General features: G+C 41.1%; 1 protein-coding gene across 1 annotated transcript in view; it reads right to left on the bottom strand.

Annotated features, from left to right (window-relative positions):
* Positions 1-22,555, bottom strand: part of SAMD3 (sterile alpha motif domain containing 3) — a 52,162-nt gene that overhangs the window by 28,843 nt on the left and 764 nt on the right. Inside the window, exons 2-5 of the mRNA XM_021693528.2 lie at positions 22,358-22,547; positions 19,332-19,439; positions 1,216-1,401; positions 874-958 (exon numbers count right to left, since the gene is read on the bottom strand). Coding sequence (XP_021549203.2) covers positions 874-958; positions 1,216-1,401; positions 19,332-19,439; positions 22,358-22,547 — 569 coding nt within the window. The remainder of the gene's footprint in view (positions 1-873; positions 959-1,215; positions 1,402-19,331; positions 19,440-22,357; positions 22,548-22,555) is intronic.

The following is a 22,555-nucleotide window of genomic DNA, read 5'->3' as shown; positions in this document are numbered from 1 at the left end:
AATTCCTTTCGTGAGTCTGGGTGGTAAATAAGAATATATATGGCCCTCTCCCACTAAGAAAATTCTGATTCTATCCGCACAGAAAATACAGAAAGAAAATGGAAGGAAGGAAAGAAGGAAGGAAGGCAAGCAACACTCCAGTGATGATAGCACTGACATAGGAGCGGTCATGTCCTTCTCCTTCTGTGTATTACATCTCCCTAAAGACCCTGCCTGGAGATTCAACAGTACACATAGGCTTCCAAACTGCTTTGAGGGAGAGACAGAAAGATGATGACAGACAGACAAAGAAGACAAAGGAAGGAGATGGGGAAGGGATGAATAGGTGGGACGCAGGGGATTTTTGGGTCAGTGAAAATACTCTGTAAGATATAATAATGATGGATACATGTCATTATACATTTGTTTAAACCCATAGAACGTACAGCCACAAGCATGAATCCTAATGTAAACTATGGACTTTGGGTGATAATGGTGTGTCGATATAGGTTCACCCATTGTAGCAAATGTCCCACTCTGGTGTGGGATATTCATAATGGGGGAGGCTATGCATGTGGGGGCAGGGGGCACATGAGAGATCTCTGTACCTTCCTCTCAATCTTGCAAAGAGAGGGAAAAGGAGGAGGAGTGGAGAGAGAGAGACCAAAGCTAAGAAAAAAACAGGAGCTGACAGAATGAGATAGAGCTAACAGAACAGAATCAGAGAGACCAGACGGAGACAATGAGTCCAAGAAGACAGCGAAAGAGAAACAGACATAGATGGATAGAGAGAGACTGAGAGAAGGGGAATGGGGCATAAGATTACTGGACAATTCAATGCTATTATTTTAAGATGGGTTGGGATGAATGGTATGGCGCCATGTGGTCACTTACAAAGCCACAGCCATCCTCGTCCAGGAAAGGGTGGGCCTGCAGCAAGGCGTTGACCACATCATTGTACTGCTGGGTGCTGGGATACCTGGTGAGTGCAACAAGGAGGACATTTTTCACTTCAAGCAGCAGCCCACATTCTTTCCTATAAGTTGAGTCCAAATTATACTCACTGTTCTTCAGATCCTCCTACATACCAATGTAGATATTCAAATATTGGGCAATGTTGGGCTTATTACCAATACGTCATCCAAAATCTGAAGCACATTGGTTCCAAATGAGTTCTACTCTACTCTGAAAACAGACCCTCTCCCAAAGCAGCAAGTCCACCCTGTTATTACTCACAGTGAGCCTTCCAGATACTTAGTCATGTCGGCCTGGAGAAACTCAATGATCCTTATCCTCATGCTGTGATCGGGACACTTCTGTTCTGCTAACATGCATTTGACATCATAGGGAAACTCTGGTAAAACATAGGACTTAGTCCATTGCAATGCTTTATTCCTTGCTAGAACATGTTTCATATTCCTTCTGTTAAATAAAAACACACAGATAGTGAAATTCTATTTCAAATAGGAGCAACTTGTGAATTCTCTACATCTGAGAACTTACAATATAAACCACTTTCCTGAGGGCTAAATATGGAATTCATCAATCCATCTTGCATCCATTCATCTATCCGCAAATGTTTGAAGGCTGATTAGGTATCTCTGTTTTTTTTCCACTTTGCACACACATAAATATTTGTAGTTCTGGAAAACATGTCTTAATAAAAATTACTGTGGAATAAAGCCTAAAGTTGGAAAGAAGATTGATTCATACATCTTGAAGAGGTAATATGTAATGCATAGCTCAAAACTGAACAAGATATCCAACTAAAAGAGAGTAAGTAAGTTGCAACTCAGCCAAGCAAATGAGGCGTACAATTAAAGTCTCTGCACTTGATTAAGAAAATTCTTCTAACTGATTTACTCTGTTACTGTTTATAGTGAAATATAAACTGGCCATTTTAATAAGGTAAACTGAGTTTCTAAATTAAAAGTACATATCAGATACTTATATTCAGATGAAGTTTCTAAAAAAGACTAGAGAAAACTATAGCCACAGAAAGCAAATCAAGCTGATCAGTGTTTGCCTGGGGCTGGAGATCAGAGCGGGGACTGACTGCAAAGGGGTGCAAGGGAGTTATTCAGGGGGATGGAAGCATCCCAAAATGGACTGGGATGGTGGTTGGGCACCTGTATAAATTGGCTAAAATAAGCTGAGCTGTCTATTTTAAATAGATGAATTTTATGTTATCTAAATGATACCACAATAAAGCTATTTATAGAATTAAATATCAGAACCACTTGAAAACCTTGAAGTTAGTAACTGATCATGAAGTGTGTAAAAAGAAGAATCTCTAGTAAAATTTCCTAACAAGTTACCAGAGGCAATCAGCTTGCCTTGGAATGGAAGCGAAGGAGTAGAGGTGAGCCAAGTAGACGACAAAGAACAGAAGGTTTTCCTGAATTAGCCTAAGTAGGTCTATTTTCTGGCACACCCATGGAATCCTCCATTGTCCAAACAAAATTCTGATGAGTTTTGAAAGGCCAGGCTTCCTTTGGAATTTGAGGTCATATATTATAAGAGTACATGAGGCATAATGAAACAGAGAGACTAAAGAAAAGAAGAGAAAGCACTCTCCTCTCTTTTCATGATAAGCTCCCTCGTTTATTCCCCCTTTGGCAGTCCTATATCAGTGGGGAAAATATGTCCTGGCTAGAAGAAGCACACAGATAATATAATGCTTGATCCAATGCAGCAACAGGCAATTCCCAGATGAAATTTGTGCTTCAGCCCAAACTACTTCCAGTATGTTTCTCTCATTTCTTTAATCTTTCAGCCAATAGTTACTGGGAGTCTACCGTATGCCAATTCGTCTTCTACAATCCCAATTTCCTTTCCTATTGCATTAACTTGTTTCTTTCACCTGTGATCTAGCCTTTACTCACCCAGACCAAGGGTGTAAAGTAAGGCAGGTTTTGTTTGCCGTATTTTGTGCTTTGCCAATGTTTTTAAAAGGTGCTATAACTGCGCAGGTGTTAAATTGGTTTCAGAACATTTTATCTCCTTTTCCCCCAGAAGTTTCTAGTGGCTAAATTAGCTGCATGACCCCTTTAGGATTTTGAGGTTGCTATCTCTTATTTAGTACTGCATCAATGGGTAACTTCAGTATTTCCATGCCATCAGATAGGGCTTCATGCAGTTTTTACCTTCTTGTTCTATAGATTTTCCTATATGTCACTTCTCCTCAAAATAAGGGTAGGACTCTACAGCATTATTTTTTGTCAAACTCCCTAAATGTAGCTAGACACATACTAAGCTCTATCAAAGCTAGATATTCCATCTTCCCTTTAACAGCATCATCAGGCAAAATCAGAGGCATCAGACTTTTTTCTTTACATTAAAGCAATTTAACAAGGTATTCTGGAAGTGAGGAGAATACAAGTTCTGCTAACTAATACAAGTCCAAACAAATATTACACAAGTAAAGGGACTCATCAGAAATTAAAAATACACTCTAATTTGGAAGCAGATAATTGCATGCACAATCATTTACCATCCATAAAATGGTATTGGCTTTGGATCAAAAAAAAATCTTTACTGTGAGGTTAAGATTATTCATCTTATCTTTAGTGAGGTACAGTTGAGCAGAACACCAATAGAAGTCACCCTATAGCAAGTGCAGGCAGCAAAAAGCAATCCCAAACTGAGAGGACACTAATATTTCTGTTCCCACCTCAGTGCCAATGCTCTTCAACAAAATACCACAAAACAACAAAATGCTGATCCAATGGCTCTCAATCCTGGGTATCCAATAAAATCAACTGGAAAGCTTTTAAGACAATATTAATGGCTAGGATTGATCCCAGTCTAACTGAATCAAAGTCTATGGAACTAAATACTCAGTTTATATGTAGAGTTTATATGTGTAATATAAAAACTTATAATAAAGTTGATACATCTGATAAATGACATAGTCATTATTGCAATATGCACTAATTTAAAATTTTTCATGAGGTTCTCATGAAAAAGCTCATTGATTCTGAAACGTTGTATAGCATTTTTTAGTTTTCTTATATTTATTTTTTTATTTTTTTTATTATTTTTTTAAAACATGCTTATTTTATTTTATTTTATTTTATTTTAAGATTTTGTTTATTTATTTGACAGAGAGAGACACAGCGAGAGAGGGGACACAAGCAGGAAGAGTGGGAGAGGGAGAAGCAGGCTTCCCACTGGGCAGGGAGCCCTATGCGGGGCTTGATCCCAGGACCCTGGGATCATGACCTGAGCCGAAGGCAGACGCTTAACCGACTGAGCCACTCAGGTGCCCCTTATATTTATTTTTTTAATTTTTAAAGTTTTTAATTTAAATTCAATTTAATTAACATATACTGTATTATTAGTTCAGAGGTAGAATTTAGGGATTCATCAGTTGTGTACAACTCCCATTGCTCACTACTTCAATTAGAGTGAAAAATCATCGAATTTTGCAGACAGTAGGGAGCTCACCTTGGGTAAAGAAGATGGCTCTGCTAAGAACAGGTTAGGTTTTACTCAATTCACAGGAATTGTGTAAGACTGTTGAATCACAGACCTGTACCTCTGAAACAAATAATACATTATATGTTAAAAAAAAAGAAGATAGTAGGAAGGGAAAAATTAAGGGGAGAGACTAAGGACTCTGAGAAACAAACTGAGGGTTCTAGAGGGGAGGGGGTGGGGGGATGGGTTAGCCTGGTGATGGGTATTAAAGAGGGCACTTACTGAATGGAGCACTGGGTGTTTTACGCAAACAATGAATCATGGAACACTACATCAAAAACTAATGATGTAATGTATGGTGATTAACATAACATAATAAAATTTAAAAAAAGATATAACATAAAAAAAAAAGAACAGGTCAGGTTGAGCTTTAGCTCTCTAAGGAAAGATTTCAATGCACAGAAGACAGAGGTTGAGCCTTGGCAGTGAGCAGAAGACACATATGTGTTACACGAGAGCAGAGACTATTTCTTTTATCTCCAGCATAGATAATTTTGCTTTAGTAGAGTTAATGCACAATGACTGATGAAAGGATGAACGTGGTCAGCTGAAAGGAGTGATTATCTGCGAATGGCTGAATTCAATTTGTTCTCAACATTCAGTGGCTCCTCACTGCATTTGCTAGCCAGTTATCCAACTCACCATCTAGGCTCCAAATATGTCCTTCATGTCACTCCCATCCTGCCTTTCCTTAATCTCTTGCACATTAATATCTTTCCAATCACTTTGTAAGACTACCTCCTCAAAAGTCAGTAACAGTTTCCTAATTTACAAATCCAGGGCCTTTTAACACTGGCCTTTTTCAAGACCTTTCTCACCACATATAGCACAATTGACCACTTTTGCACAGCCCCCTTTTCTTTCCCATTTTCCTACACACTATTTTACTTTCCTCCTTTCTTCCTATCTCTCCAAGAACTAATTTGTTTTATTTGCTGACTTATTCATCCTTTATCTTCTATGAGAGTTTGCACATGGCTTGGTCTTTGCCCTCTTAATCCTTAGTTTTGATCTACGCTTTCTTCCTCATACAGCTCATCCAACCCCCATGGCCTCAACTCTACATGTTGAAGCTACATGTTGAAGCTATATGTTGAAGGTTTATAAATCATCAATAATCTTCTTTTTTCTATGCCTCAGCCTCCATCTCCAGCAATTTGTATATTATTCATTTCATACTCAACACGTCTAAAATAATGTATAATCTTTTCATTTCAAAGCCAGTTTTCCATTTGCTATAGACTAAATTGTGTCTCCCCCAACAACATTCATATGTTGGAGCCCTAATCCCCAATGGGGCTATAGTAGGAGATAGGACCTTTATAAAAATAATTAAGGTAAAGTGAGCCCCCTGATATATAGAATTTGTGTCCTTATAAGAAGAGGCATCAGAGAGCACACTCTCTTTCTCCATCATATTGGCCATTTGCAAGCCAGGAAGAAAGCTCTCAACAGAAACTAAATTGGCTGGCACTTTGATCTTGGGCTTTCCAGCCTCCAGAATGTAAGAAATAAATTCGTTGTTTAAACACCCAGTCTATTTTATTACGGCAGCTGAGCTGACTAAGACCCCATTCCAATTTCTATGTGTCTTTCATTGTATCTCTTTCATTGTATCTCTTTAGCAACTCAGACTTAATACCTAAATGTCTTAATTCTTCACATCTGGGTGTCATGAAAATTCCTCTATATATTATCTCTTATATATGGCCTAATCAGCTCACACTGGACAAACTATCCTATGAATAATAACTATTAGCACTGGACAAAATACAAAAATAAACAAATAAGCAAACAAAAATTATCGGAAAACACCAGAAAGTAGAAAAAAAGCAGGCAGATTCTGAAGAGAATCTACACTTGGAAGAAAAAGAAGACGGAAGGAGTTTCCTTTTTATGACTTTTGGTCTGAAGGCAGGCCTCAGGCAGTGCTGCTCAAAACTCTACTAAAAACCTGCAGCCTTTCTGGACTACTGAATTAGTGGACAGAGTTTAGGCAACCTTCTCTCCAGAAAGAGGAAGAGAATCCTCAAAAGGAGATAGCTAATAAGAGGGAACTACGAGGGCGCCTGGGTGGCTCAGTTGGTTAAGCGACTGCCTTCGGCTCAGGTCATGATCCTGGAGTCCCTGGATCGAGTCCCGCATCGGGCTCCCTGCTCGGCAGGGAGCCTGCTTCTCTCTCTGACCCTCCTCCCTCTCATGCTGTCTCTCATTCTCGCTCTCAAATAAATAAAATCTTTAAAAAAAAAAAAGAGGGAACTACGAATTCTGTGTATAAACTGTCCAAATCTTTGGCTGATCTAGAACTACACATGTTCACAGCCCAACTAAGAACAAGAGAACTAAACTTGAATTTGAGCTGATCCCCGAGACAGTTTTCAGTTCAAGCCCAACCAATTTTGTTGCTTTGCTAAAACAAACTAACCAACAATCAACACTCTTCTAGTGAATAGTACAGAATCAAGAGTCTCCACATTGTGACATTCACGATATCTAAGATACAATCCAAAATTATGTAATATAAACAAACAAAAACCCCAGAAAAGTGTGACCCTTTCTCAAGAGTAAAAACAATTAATAGAGTGTGATGCTGAGATGATCTAGATGTCTATGAGGACTTTAAGACCACTAGTATAACAATGTTCAGTGACTTAAAGGAAAATATGCTAGAGTGATGAAAATAATAGGACATCACAAAATTTGAAATTAAACAATGTACTAGATAGGATTAACAGTAGAATTGACATTATATAGAGAAGAGTCAGTGAGCTTGAAGGCAGAGCAATCGAAATAATCCAATCTAAAAAATAAGGAGAAAAGAGATTGAAAAACAATATGGTAATAGTGCATTTTTTAAATTCCATGTTGTCATGTTTTATCCCCATAGATAGTCATAAAATCTTCTCCTCTTGATCTTCTATCTCATTTTATTTAAACACTGATATCATCATGTCAGTACAGCAGCCAGCTAGAACTGGTTAATGGCTTCCAGTTTACTCCTTGACCCAAGACATAGCCCGGGGACCCAGTATACTACACCAGTCTTGCCTGACATAGTAACCATGCCTAAGAGAAAGAAGCAACTCAGGTTCTAGGCCCATGGCTCCTGGTCTAATTGAATGACCATAGCAAACTATGCCAACTCAGACCTGAACATCTGAGGTCTAGACGTGTTAAAAAAGCTGTCAACGATGCTATTCAAAAGTAACATCTCTCTGTAGCTTGCCAGGCTCCCAGGTTCCTACAGAGAAGCTCTTCCTAGCACCCAGTTGCCCTGTCATGATAAGAAAATGGATGCCCAGGAGGAATATCCATAAGAAAACTATCTCCAGAGAGAAGACAAACAAGATATTCAAACCTAAAATAGAACTGGAAAAGAAGCATATCACATGGAGAGTGGGCTATTGCTGGCCTCCTACATTTGTCCTAATCATATAACAAATTTTGCCCTAATATGATAAACACTTGGACTATCACTTCAACTCTTGTCTTTTGAAGCAGTTTATTCTGAAGAACCACTCACAGGTTATCTGTCTGTGACTGACAACTGTCACAGTGACTGGAGTCTATAGAGAAGGTCAGCTGTCTCTGGGCTTATGTGATCTGATAACTGGACATCATGTATGAGCCACATGCAGTCCAAATACCCAAGAATCCAGCATTTTGGGGGGACTATTCCCTGTCTGTAAAAGAATTAAAAATACCTCAGGTACTGAAAGATTGCTGGGATTAGACAGAAGCCAATGTGGAAATTTAGCTGCAAATCTAAAAGTCTCATAGTTTAAAGACCAAGTGTATGGGAAAGCTGAAACTTTGTCATCAACACCTGACCATGCTGGATGTTTTGCCTTTTGTGATTCACCATGCAAACTTCACCCTTTTCCCAATTGTTATAGGCATGATACTTTTCCTGTTTCCTTACAGTGTAACCCATACTTTTGAGTGACATGGGTGATTCAGGATTCTTCTGTCCCCAGCAAGCAGATACTAAGCATTGAACACAGCAGACAGGCCATCGGGGACCCAGTGTACTATGTTCATCTCTTTGACCAATAGCATCTTCAGTATCTGGTCTCCCTGAGAATAGAGTTACTATTGCCTATTTCTAAGGGAAAGTCTGAACCAGGCCCATCCTTGAATTATCAGCCTTTTGGGTTCCTGGAATTCTCCAAGAAGAGGAAAATAACCATGATTTATTAATACATTTGAATGTAAAAGTGTATGTTTGGAAGGAAACACCTGGAACTATTCCGTGCAATAAAACCCCATTTAGAGCTATTGATTGTTGGCAGTTATTTTATCCCCCTGAAAGCAGATTCTCCCCTTGCTTCAGGGAGAACATAAACTCTTGAACCTCCAGACCAGAAAGCTTCAGTGTTTTTTTATGAATTAAAACATATTAAGAGTCCAAAACTGTTGCTTCCAGTTTAGTTGACTCTGGTCTTCAAGGAAATTTTCTCATTCTCCCTTTGTACATCTCCACAAATAAAGCAGGTGATAGGGTTTTTAGAATTTGTGAACAAAAATAAAATTCATGGTGTATAACTTCTGAACATCCCAAATTTGAATTCATCATCATCATAATTAGGATCATTCATACTATGGTCCAATTTTGTGCTATCTTATCATCAGCTACTATCCAATGTGAATGCTCAGATCCAGCCAAAAATCATGCTTTCTGTATCTCCAGAACACACTACATATGTGTCAGCCATTCTCTCTCTCTCACCCAGAAAGCCTTAAGTTTCCCTTCATTCTTCTGGGCTCATCTTAAGCTCTCTCTTCAGGTGGACTCTCCTCCACTCTTCTGGCTTTCAGGTGGTCTTCCTTGTCTGCACCCCCACATGGCCTAGTCCACTGTTGGTCCCATGGGCTTCAACTAAGTCTTGCCTCCTTATCTGCTCTGATTTCCCTGTGAATTTGTGGAGTGGAACAGTTTGTAACAAAAATGTTGTAAAAGATTTAGGAACATTTGAGAGAGTTCTAAAATATTCAATGTAATATTCTATGACAGATAAAGGCGGTCTTCTGTTCCATACACTTGTGTTTTCACAGATAAAATTGATATCTTTCCAAAAGGAGAGTTCCGTTACATTAAAAATTGCCCACTCTCAAAGGAACCATTGGCTAGCAAGGCATCAAGCCAATGTGCCAGCAAAAAGAAGGGCCACATGAGTCCTTATGTTTGAGATACGAAAACCAGTGGGACCCAAATCCTAGAGAGGCAGATCTGGGATTGGAGCAGAGTCCTCTGTAGACACAAAAGGTATATAAGAATTAGACTGCAGCTGTGGAGAATTACCAAATGATCAAACACACTCCTCCTCCCCCCAAAAAAGCCTCCCATAGGAGTTTATCTCAGTGTCTCACCCGTCCTCAGCTGTATCCCATGAGACTTCTCTCCAGAACCAGGGGCAGAGTTTGCATCACTTTCGTCTGAATCCTGGTTGACTTTTGGAGCCACAGTCATTTCATGAGTCATCCCTGCTTTTTTAAACTTCAGAGCCCAAATGGCACCTTTCTCCAAGGACACCTGCTTAGAGATCACCTGCTACCTTCAGGAACCTTGATGTTTTTTTAATCTTATAAAATAGTATGGCTTTCTGGTTCTCCAGGAAGAAGAACAAGGGACAAATGGGGCACTTTTCTGTGAAGAATATCCATCCTGGCTACAGGACTTGGCCTTCATATCTGAAGTACCACCAGGGGTAGTCTTCCCATCATTGGAAAGAAAGTGATGACAAATACTATGTTCTCCAGGGACTGGACTGAAAGGTTGTGTCTCACCAGCCACTTTCTTTTGAGATCTTATTTTCATTTTATTCTTCTCCACACCCAAGCTCACAGATTTTATACTGACAATGTTATCGATTGGCATGCCCAGCTTTACATGTTCAACTCCAAAGCTGAATAGCATGTGACCACAGCATCATCTAAAGGCTGAGAGGTTTTGGGAACGTAGAAGAAGAAGAAGGAAGCTATTGAAGCCTTAGACATTTGTTTAAAGAACTCGCTGTCATCTTAGCCTAAAAAAGGAAAGGATGTTATAATATGTCTCTTCAAAAGAGTGATCACACTTTACCTAACTACAAGTGATACAGAAACATTGCTCTGTGTCACATACCAGTGCTCTGGTGATCGCCTGCTTTACTTTAGATCAGCAAGACTTTAGCTCAGCAAGACTGCTAAGAAAACAAGGTGAACAAGAAGTTTGGAAAAGCTGAGTGAAGAGATACATGGAAAAGCTCAGTGAAGAGAATGAACAAGGTGAGGTACCTCCTCTGGAAACAGTGAACAATGTCACTGCAAGACGCGCGCGCCTGGACTGTGAAGGAAATATGCTCTTCTCTTGCTGGAACTGACGGTCCCCACCACTAATTCAGAAAATGTTTGCTCCACATTCTCAGCATTTTGATGTTTGCTTTTAATTTATGTTTCATAGCTGTGGGCTTTCACATCCTGCATTTAAACTGTCAGGCTTCCAGAGGAATTTAGTTTCTGAAGTGCATGTGTGAACACATAATCAGACATAAAAACAGGGTAGAGATGTGAATGGAATCAGGCATGTACTGTGGCACAGACAGACAGACTCCTCTCAAATTCTCCCTGTCTTTGGCTGCCAGTGTGAGATTCAGAGACCCAGCAGCCTTTGGGGCTCTGACTAATCACAAAAAGAAGCCTAAAATAAATAAATATTTTATGTCTTCCCATTGCTCAATTCCTCTTGGTACTGACACACATACAAAAATCCAGAAACTTCTAGCCTTTCATGACAGTCACAAGAACTCATAGATAGGTCTCACAGAGCTATCATGCCCAAGTCCCTCTTTTTTGTTTTTGTTCCTCATGCACACATAAGCAAAAATAATGAGACATTACCTACTCCGTTGTCGCAAAATGGTTCAGTACTACTATTTGTACTTTAGAAGTATCAAAATCTGATCATTCAGGATTGAATGGATCTAAGGCAGCTTTAAAAAAAAAATCCACCTTCATACTACTAGACTTTTGGATCCTGACCTCACAGAGAACAGTATATGTCCTCAGAGCATCTTTGGGGGGGATGCAGATTAGGGTACAAAATTCACTTCTCAAATCTGGTCCAGAGTGGCTGGTTTTATGTGCCTTACAGGGCAAGACCTTTAGTGACTTGGTCTCTCCCCAACCCTGCTCACCTGGGCTGGGGTTTGCCAGATCCTCCTCTATATAGCTTCATAAAAATCACAGTTTTGCGTTTGTAAGGATTCAGGTAACCTGATTTATCACTGACTATCACAGTAGGTAAGGGCATTCAGTGGTTCACTGCGGAATGTAGAAAAACAGACTTCTGAACAAAAATGGTAGTCCCTCTCCTTTACAGGTTGTATTAGTGAACTGGTGTTCCAACTGACTCCTGTCTGGTGTTTACTTATATGTAATGTTAATATGTAAAGTAGTGAGGAGAATAATTTTTAAAAAGTGAAAAGAAAAGATAAAAAGAAAAGAAAAGAAAAATAAGATAAAAAGTAGTGAGAAGCAGACCTGGGCTTATCAGAACCTCTTTTTTTCATCCCACTGAATTCTATTAGACATCTCCTTCACAATGCTATTCTGATATTTGTTTTCTTATTTAAGATGAGGGCACCACCATCACCTAGTTGCTCAAGCCTAAAATACGAGAGAAAACTTAACCACCTAGCAAGACTCTTCCCTTGCCTTGCTGTAAATGTCCTGCATTAATTAATCATCAAGTCCTCTTGATTTTATTTTTAAATATCATTTTCACCATTACCACTGTCTTAGTTTATACCTTCATCATCTATTGCTTAAGCTTTAGTCTAGCATCTTCCTCCTCTCATTTTTTTCTTCAATCCATTCCCTGCATCACTATCCCAATAAATGACAAAAACTCTCTGTAATCTATAGCAATGGTTCTCGATTCTCATTATGTACTAGAATTGTGAGTGGAACTTTAAAAAATACTAATGCACAGGGGGCACCTAAGTGGCTCAGTAGGTTGAGCATCCAACTCTTGGTTTTGGCTCAGGTCATGATCTCTGGGTCGTGAGATTGAGCCCTGAGTCGGGCTCCGGGCTCAGCGGGGAGTCTGCCTGAAGGTGCTCTCCCTCTGCTCCTCTCTCTCTCTCTCTCACAAATAAATAAATAAATAAAAATACTGATGCACAGGCCCACAGGTCCCATCCTGTCTTAGTTTGAGCTGCTGTAACAAATTACACTGGGTAGCTGAAACAACAAACTTTGATTTCTCACAGCTCTGGGGGCTGGCAGTCTGAGATCTGGGTGCCTGCACAGCTGGGGTCTTGGTAAGCACCCTCTTCCTGGTTTGCAGAAGCCTGTTCTCCTGTCATGTCCTCACATGATGGAGGGAGAACCAGCAAGTTCTCTGGGCTCTTCTTACAATGGCACCAATCCCACCCCATTAGGGCTCCACCCTCATGACCTAATTACCTCCCAATGCCCCCCTTCCAAATACCATCACATTGGGATTAAAGTTTCAACATATGAAATTTGGAGGGACACAGACACTTAGTCTATTGTACATCACCAGAAACTCTTACTGGCCTCGTGCCTTGCTACTCAAGGGTAGCCCTAGCTTTGGCATTCCCTGGGAACTTGTTAGACATGCTTAATCTCAGGCCCCACCCCTGACCTATGAAATCAGAACCCACATTTTAACAAGACTCCCAGGTGATTTTCAAGTACAGAAGAGCTTGAGAAGCACTGGTCTAGGGCACTTGTGTCTTTTGTTTAAATCCTGCCGGTGAACCTGAGGTACAGTTGCTCTGCTCATGCCCATAGCACAGAGCCTCCTTACCTCTTACCACCTCCCATAATTCCATTTTCTCCACCTCTACCTGTCACTTTCCCAAAATACTTCACAGAATCCCCGAGACTGTTTCAGGTGTTCGTACGTTGGCACGGGCTGTTTGCCTTGCTGTGGATGTCCTTTTCCTTTCCTGCCCTGTTTTCCTTTAGCTGAATTTCTAATCATCGTTGAAAATCCTCACTCAGTTTTTGTGAAGTATCCCCCCAGAGGCTTTCTCCATCCTGGCTTCTTTGAAAGTCTTACTTCTTTCCCTCCCCTGCGCCTTCCTGCTTCTACCTCTCTTTCCCATATGGCAATTGTCAGCTGACATGCCAGTCTTGTCTATGAGACGCGGAGGTCCCCTGGGCGAGGACTAAAGTGCCCCCCACCCCCCTCCCCCACAGTCTGAATCACACCGAGAGCTCATGGTGTGTGTATTCAGGAACTTTCGCACTGAACAAAAAGGGGGAGAACAGTTTAGAACTCAAGCTTACTTTAGATCTCTGAAGGCTGCATATTAGACTTAATGGGAATGCGTAAGAGTTAGAGAAACATTTATCAAGTGTCTCAGCCCAATTTCCCCTGATTCTGCAGTTCCTGCTTGGCGGGGCCCACAGATATCCTCCCCTGAAGGAAATTTCAGTTCTAGCTTAGTGAGCCAGTATTTCTCATTTCGTCTGGGTCTGTGCTCAAGCATCACCTAGTCAAAGTCAAAAGACTTCCCTGAAAATACCATCTGAAATAGAACCCTCCTGAACGCTCACACGCGCGCACACACACACGGTGCCACTCACTCTCTATCCCCCCTCCTTTTTTCTTTGCGTTAATGATCGTTATAACACTTAAATATGTTATAATGGAGTGTCACATTTACTTGCTATTTTTCTCCCCCTTTGGAACGGGGGGCGGGGCAGGAGGTTTGGTCTGCTTCATTCGCTACTATATCCTCAGTGCTGACATCAGGGCCTGGCCCAGAATCAGCATTCAGTAAACATTTATGTATGAAAGGAATGAATGCATCCTGGCTTGGGTAAGAAATCTTTAAGTCAGTATTTCCTGGGGTGTGTTTTGTAATGTTAATAGACTTTATTTTATTTTAATTTTTTAAAAAGATTTTATTTATTTATTTTGACAGAGAGAGACACAGCAAGAGAGGGAACACAGCAGGGGGAGTGGGAGAGGGAGAAGCAGGCTTCCCACCGAACAGGGAGCCCAATGCGGGGCTCGATCCCAGGACCCTGGGATCACGACCTGAGCCGAAGGCAGACGCTTAACGACTGAGCCACCCAGGTGCCCCTGTTAATAGATTTTACACAGTGAAAGAATTCGGGTTTGAACAAAGTCAAATGGGTTTTCTCACTGTAGGACTCCTCATAGTTTTTACCCTGTTTGTGTACACTGGGAAATCTCCAATTAAGGACTAGAGTTACAATGTAACACTTCCAAAGCTCAGATCCTTTAGGTATAGATATTCTAGACACCTTGTGGTGGGAGATGGTGGGCTCCTGCATTTCCCTCTGAGGGATTCTTACTCCACTGACCTGTGACAATTTATCACGTGTATTGTCTTTGGTGCACTTCACTGAACCTCCCCCTGTTATGCGCTGGGTAAGATGCGCAGACGACCGCGGTGCCCCTCATCTGGCTGCGTGTGTGATCATGCAGATGATCAAGTGGGGACCCACTGATGTTTGCCTTACTGAGCACAGGCAGAAGAGTGAGATCATTCTGCATCTCCAAGGAAATGTAGACCAATGACACAAATCATTAAAATAATTTCTAAATATGCATGAAACCATGACTAATTTATAATTATGCCCAAAGGGAGAAGCAAAACATCTGCACACATATACTTAAAGTTTAAGCAAAGTGTTTCTAAGTAACATTTAGGAAACCTCTACGTCTTTGATTTCATGCCTTATTAAGCACTAAAAGGGAAGCAAATCGTATAAATGAAAAACAAGGGACCGCATTGCAAAAAAAAAAAAAAAAAATCTCTTTCCAAAGGGTCACCAGCGCATGTTGAAGATGGGTCCTCATAATCAAGGAAGGGCATTTAAGCAATTCAGTCAAGAGCATCGTATCACCTATCCCCAAAGACACCTGCAATGTGTCACAGTACCCTAGTGTTTCCCTGGCTCACAAAATTCATCCACTGGGACACACATATCTCTACTAGAAACTTTTCAAGGGCCAAGATTAGGTGATCAGCTTGCCTCTAGAGCCTTCTTTTTCTTCTTGTTTGCAAATAATCTAGGTGGAAAGCACATAGTCTTTTTAGGGACCATAGAAAAAATATCACAAGAATAATGACAGCCACCTTGTATGGTGTGATAATGGGTGCCATGCACTTGAATGTGCCATCCCATTTGGGCACCAAGAACTACATATGCAGGAGGGTCTTCCCATCCTGCGTTGTGCAGAGACCACCTGGCAAGCAAATGGAGGAGTCAAGATTCCAGAGCAGGTGTGTGAGCCTGAAGTGGACACTTGTTCCACGATCTCTCCCCTTCTCTCGAGAGCAGATGGCTTCATGAAAGCCTTGTAGCCAAACACCATAAGCTTTCTAGCCTGTCGCGTGTGAGTGACGTATTAACTCTGGAGTTTAACTCTGTTACAAAGTCAGCATACTTAACACGAATTGTATCCAGAGATCTAAAAAGAAATTGATGCTATTCAAATATTTATCCCACCCCATGGAGATATTCAGTCTTTTATTGGATGACGCATCCTCAGCTCAATTTAAAAATTCCTCCTTAGACTCTGTGTGCCAAGGACTGTGAGGACTGTGCCGGGGCCATATTTACAATGACAAAAAGGGTGTGGTTTTGTGCAGGTGTTTTCCAGCTAATGAGGGAATAAAGACGTTAAAGTGATCAATTCCATTGCCTTCTTTTAAAAGTAAGGCAAGAGATACATAGAGGATACTACACATAAAAGAAGGGCTCTTTGCTGGGCCTGGAATAATAAAATGGAGGGGCTTGTAAAAGAGAGATTTGGAGTCGAATCCTCAAGGATGAGCAGGTAGGGAAGGAAGGGGACAGCACAGACAACAAAAGCCTTGCAACAGGCCCTGCATCGACACCTGTTGAAGCAATAGCACCCAAAACAGAAGGGCAGCAGGAAGGAAGAAGGGATGCAGGGTGGCTCCAGTGAGTTTAAATCACACAGCTGGATGACAGAGCCGCTGTCTGAGACAGGATGTGGGAAAGGAATCTTCTCTCTGCCCCCCTGTCCCCACCCAGGCATGGCTCTGGATGAAGGGCAGGACCAGAGTGAAAATATTTAAAATAGGTGCATTGTCTTTAATCTGCCTCTGCCCACAGCACAGCTGGTTGCCCAAGAGGGGACGTGTGATCCATGCTGGAGCGCTCAGTTTCTCCTCCTCAGATACCCAACAAAGCAACACTGGAAGACTGAGTCGGTTGGCTGGGGTGACCTGAGCTGTTTGCAGGGAGAATTTCCTTTGGAGTCAGTGCTACGGCAAGGTAGTCATATGTCAGCCAGTCTGAACAGCGCAGGGCAACCACAAGTAGTAGGATAAATCCAATCTCACGGGGAGAATCAAGAGAAGGAGGCTGACAAGGAAAGCAGGACAGAGACAGAGATGGCCATCACATGGCTCCATAAGGGGAGGGACAGCTTCCTCCGTGCCCAGGGAACTTGCAGGCTTTGCTGTGGCATGCTGTGAAATGTTTTTCTTACAATAGACTCCCCTTGTCTTACGTTAGTTTGAGTGGATTTGTGTCTCTTACACTCAAGTGTATATTAAGGCAGGGGACATGAGGTCACTTTTTGAACATATTTAACTCTGAGGTCTTTGTGGATAGTGATGGGCAGCCGGCAGTCAGAGAGATTAGGAGAGACTTACTGATTACAGAGAAAGATATGGGAGTATCGACTCTGGTTTCCAAACCCTCCTATTTCTCTCCATTTCCAAGCCAGTTCTGTTTATTTCTCCCCCCCTTGCCAAGCGCTATGAAGGATGAGAAATACCACAAGGCACAGAGGTGTTCCTTTGACCAGCCATATGAAAAAAAATGGCAATAATAATCCTTCCCTGCAGGTATCACAGAACCGTTACGAGGATGAAATGTCATCAGAAGGCTTAGAAAAGAGAGGGATGTCTGGGTGGCTCAGTCAGTGAAGCTTCCGACTCTTGATTTTGGCTCAGGTCATGATCTCGGCATCGTGAGATTGAGCCCCGCGTCAGGCTCTGCACTCAGCATAGGGTCTGCTTAAGATTCTCTCTCCCTCTGCCCCTACCCAGCCCCCCACCCCCACTAGGGCTCTCTCTCTCTCTTAAAAAAAAAAAGAAGAAGAAGAAGAAGACTTAGAAAACAGAAAAGACCTACAGAACCCATAGAAGGCAGCATCCTCATCTCCCACTGACAGCCAGCAGGGAGAGAAGTCCTACGGGAAGTGGGACGACTACCTGGAATAGCGCTCCAGAAGTGGTGACAGCAGTGTGCTGAGCACTTTTACGGGCCTCCGCTGTGCTCAGCACTTGGCAGGCATTGTCCATTTTTAGATAATGGTCCCCACAAAAGCACCATGAAGGAAGTATTATTGTTATTATTCCCACTGCGCAGATTTGGATACTGATTCACAGTCGGGCCACGGGGACTATTCTTCGCTCTATTCACACCTGAACAATTATAGAAGGGACTAGTCCTTTTGGAAGCTGAAGCTGATGGAAGGAGTAGTTGAGAACTCGTGGCTTATCAAAGGAAACCACTTGAAATCAACAAGCACCCATGTGCAGAAAGCAGGGGAATAAAGCCACCAACAAAATGTATTTACATCTCCTGAACCATAGTTCAGACCAGGAAGACCATCAGGACTAAGTCTCACCTAGGTCATTGCCTTCCACCTTTTTGTTCACCTCTCTAAAAAGGAGGCAATGGTATCGAGGAAGATGGGCTCTAATACCAAGAGATCTTCAGGAGCTGGGGCCTTTGTGCCCAGGGATAGGAGTGCAAGGTTGAAGATGGTGAAGAAGGAAAGAGGACAGAGAGGACAGCCCAGATCCGAAGCCTACTTTGCAAGAACTCCTGATCAAAGGGGCAGGTTTTTCCTGACTTTGAGGGGTTGCTGGGGCCTGAGGCTACTGCCCTTGGTCCCCTGAGACCCTACCCTGATGGCAGTGGATCCTGCCTGAAGCGAGAATGGCACATTCGGGAAAACTAGAGAGAAGCCTCTTGACTTCTCTAAATCTCAGTTTCACTCATTTACCAAACAGAGAGAATAATGCCCACCTTGCAGGACTACTGTGGACTAAATGAGATGATAATGTGAAAGTTTTATGAAAACTATAAAGCACCCCACCCCCGGCTTGACTATTGCTTGATTATTCTCCTACGTGAGTGGATGCCTCTCCTTTCAATGACAGTACATTTAATGAAAAACATTTTTTGGTGGGTGACTGAAAACCATAAGCATCATGACGGATGCACAAACCACACAGGCCAGGAAAGGCTGTCATGAGTCTGTACCACATCTGTACCAATTGCCCTCAGGACTTTGTCTGACTTTCATATTCCTGGGTCTAGTTCTCTAGGTTTATAGTTTCCCTTTGTTCCAATGTAGCCCATATATGGAAATACTATACCATGCAAATTCCAGTGTAGAATATAAGGAAATGTTTACCAAAGCAGTGTCTCCATCAGGAACAGTCAAGTTAAGACAACCACAACTACAAAATTCAAAACAAAACCAAAGACTCCACAAAAGGCATACTCTATGGGACATTATTCACTGAATAAATGCCATTTTTGTGGATACTGCCAATCACCCGACAGTTTATAACAGAGAAATCCTTTCTCCTTAACATGTACTTGAAAGATGCTCAATATCATCTCAAAATTTCACTTTTCCAATATAAAGATCACAAGTTTTCATCTTCATCTTTTACCAAATCTCTTCATCACTTGATAAAAGATTCCCTTCCAGCAAAACAAAAGGTTCCCACTTTAGAAATGCATTTAAACACATGAAATCTCATAAAAAATAAAGACAAATATTATCATTTGGCTTTACAACGTTTAGAAGTTAGCAACCCCACCTCTGTTTCAGTACTCTTTGGTCAATTAGTCCATTATCAAGGTTTTTGGCTGCATAGAAAGATGGTGTCTGCTTCCCACGGTTGGCAGGACTAGGGGACTCTTCATCCCTGTCACCAAGAAAGAAGAGTTGGGTTAGGGGCTTTTCAACAGGAGCCACAACTGTTGAATCTCATCTAAGCTCTGAGGGTAGAAGACAGCCCATAGTGACACCATAATCTGTGTCTACCTTCCAGCTCCATGCTAAGGTTACGACTAAGAGAACTGAAAAAAAAAAGGGACATTCTGGAGTCAAATCTCACACAGTGGTTCATATATGCCAGGAGGTAGACTGATGCCTGTTCACAATACAGTTTGCACCAATCGGTCATATTATAAATAGTGTTACGGCAATCCTTTCCTCTTTGAGATGGTACATCTTTATTAGATGATAGGGATATTAACCAATAGGGATATTAACCAATAGAGATGCATTCTATTGGTTAATATCCCTATTCTGCCAAAAAAACAAAGTGATTAACTCTACATCAGATTCCTTCTCCACTCCCTGCCATTTTGGGGGGACTTTTATTACCTGTGGAATCTAATACCCTTGGAACCAGAGTCCACTAACTCCCTCACTTTATGAGCGGTACGACTGAAGCCCAGAAGGAAAAGCAAGTTGCTCACAACCTCAGGCTCCTCAGTAGCAGTGCCAGGAGTTGAGCTCACTCTTCTGACTTTCTGTCCTGTGATTTCTCTACCAGCTCCAACAAGAACAACAACCAAAAGCAACTGCAAATACTCCTACCTATTACATATTTCTGTGATTTGCTTAAGTCCAAATAGGATGCAAATATTCTGTCCAGATGTGGCCTACAAATACTTTTCAAAATAACATACTAGGCAACCATTAGCCTTTAAAAGAAATCTGCACTCAAGTTGAAACCCATCTGCAATCTCTGATCTAGAATGCCATTATCAACGCTTTAGAAGGAGTCTTAAGCATCATTTAGTCTACCTACTTCATTTTGCAGTTGAAACTAAAAAAAGCCAAGCAAATCTCCAAGGTTAGATGAGTAGCTATCATCAGAACAGAGGTTTGAAATCAAGTGTTTTGATACCTAGCTTCAGGGTTCTTACTACTACACCCAGTTTCCTATCTTTAGTAAGCACTTCCTGAAAGGGTCTAATTAAGTAACATATTCTCATGCCTCTTTCCATTATCATGACTCCCATGTGACAATATATTTGTCACATGACAGTACATTTGACAGTAAGCAAATACAGGCAATAAACACTTAAACCAAGTATAACCAATAACCCGACCTGCAACTGTGGCTTTGTACCAGATTAATTCAACCAATCCTTAAGGTGAATAAGCTACTTCCTGGGTAGAGTGAAAAGCCCCCACTCATAAATCCCTGGACTACCAATGTTCCAAGTCTTGGCTACACTTGCAAATGGCTTTCTTAACCAAGTTGACAACGTTGAATATTTAACATGAGACTGCTTTGAAGGAGGAAAGATTTTCTCAAAGATTATGATACAACCAACATCAGTGTGAATTAACATGAAGTTAGGTGATGTATTACTTTTCCCAAACTACAGATGAAGCAACAGGAATGTCAACATTTAACATAATCAATCCAAGGCAGTGGTAGAACCAGGAATGAAGCCCAGATTTCCTGGCAGTCCAGCTAGTTCTCATTTACTGGAGAACATTGTAAACTGATCTGCAGTGGAAACAAGGCTGTCTGTTTTCTTCCAAGCTGTGCCTCAGGCAATATCAAGATTCCAGTCAACTGAAGGGAACTTCCAACTCAGAAGTCCAACTCATCCAAGAATGCTGGGAAATTACTTCGAGCGCGATTTGAGGTTCACACCCACCCTTTGCTGAAAAGGATGTAAAAGCATGCAATGGGAACTTCATCAAAAGTCACATATTGAAGACTGTGATTTTACACAGATATGTCAAAACAATGTTTAGGAGAAATCCTTCAAATAAATCAGATGGTAGAATCTTCAGGCCAACCATGGACCACTCCTTCAAGACCACCTGTCCCCCTCCACGTTCCAAATATCCAAATATTCTAGAAATTAAATTATTTAGGCCAAGTCTCTCTAACATTGTATTGCTTATCAAAGAGCAAGACAGCCATATATATTATCATAGGTTTAATCTGAAAAACTAAAGACATAGAATGGATTTCATCAAACATCATAATCTTACTTTAAAAAATTAATGAATAATCGGTGTGCAGCAATTATTTAACCCCAGAAACTTGGCAAAAAGTCTCAAATATGGAAAAACCAAGTCAGAATGCTTGAAATGATCCCTGGGGCATAGATCTGTAAAGTGACCATTTTAATTTTGTAATTCCTGCTATCACTCCTTTCCATTGCAGAAGTGAGTCATTAAAAAAAAAAACAACAACAACAAAACCATCCCTAAACCTCAAAGGCACCACAAATTTTTCTACATGATTTTTGTGGGATGTGATCATAGCATTCAGTAAGAATACCCCTGAGAAATTAGAAAACTCATTGTGGCAAGAGTCTTTAGCAAATTATACTGCAAAAGCCTCTAGAGGAGAATATAAATTAGTTACTATAAGAAATTCTTGGCAAATAAATAAATACATAAATAAATAAACAGTTTGGGGAAAAAGCAAAGGAGCAGTAAAAGATGCCCTTCCTAAAACCTGATTTTAAAAAGACCCAAGCTGCAGGAGTCCATTTGCATTTTGTGTTCTATGTACACTCAAACCACTCGCTACAGAGCTTTCTATATAGGAACTCCCAGTTCATAGGAATTCCCTAACAATTGGAGTCAATGTTCAAAAAGCAGTGCATTTTAAAAAAAAAAATGTAGATTGGTTCATAAAACTTTGGAAAAGTGTCCTTAATGAAGAGACTAGAATACTGTGCATATAATTTGCTGAAAATGGTCACAGTTTTCAAAGAGTCTTAACCCCCACATGTCATGCTATAGTCCTCATCAAGAAAGCACAGCATCAAAACTAAGGCCATTCAGGAACAGACTTACTCTGGGTCTGCTCCTGCTTGAGCAAGAGGGGCTGTTTCTCTAGGGCTTCCAAAGGACTCCAGTCTTTGACTCTCCTGCTTATATTTTTTAATTAAATCCATCAGAACAGCCTGGTGCCCAATTTTCTTTACCAGTTGCTGAACCATCCGATCATTAAGTGCTAGAAGAGCGGCCCCACTTACTTCTTCCTCTGGGAAA

Source organism: Neomonachus schauinslandi, chromosome 8 (genome assembly GCF_002201575.2).
Source record: "Neomonachus schauinslandi chromosome 8, ASM220157v2, whole genome shotgun sequence".
NCBI classification, from domain to species: Eukaryota; Metazoa; Chordata; class Mammalia; order Carnivora; family Phocidae; genus Neomonachus; species Neomonachus schauinslandi.
This window is presented reverse-complemented; position numbering and strand designations above follow the sequence as displayed.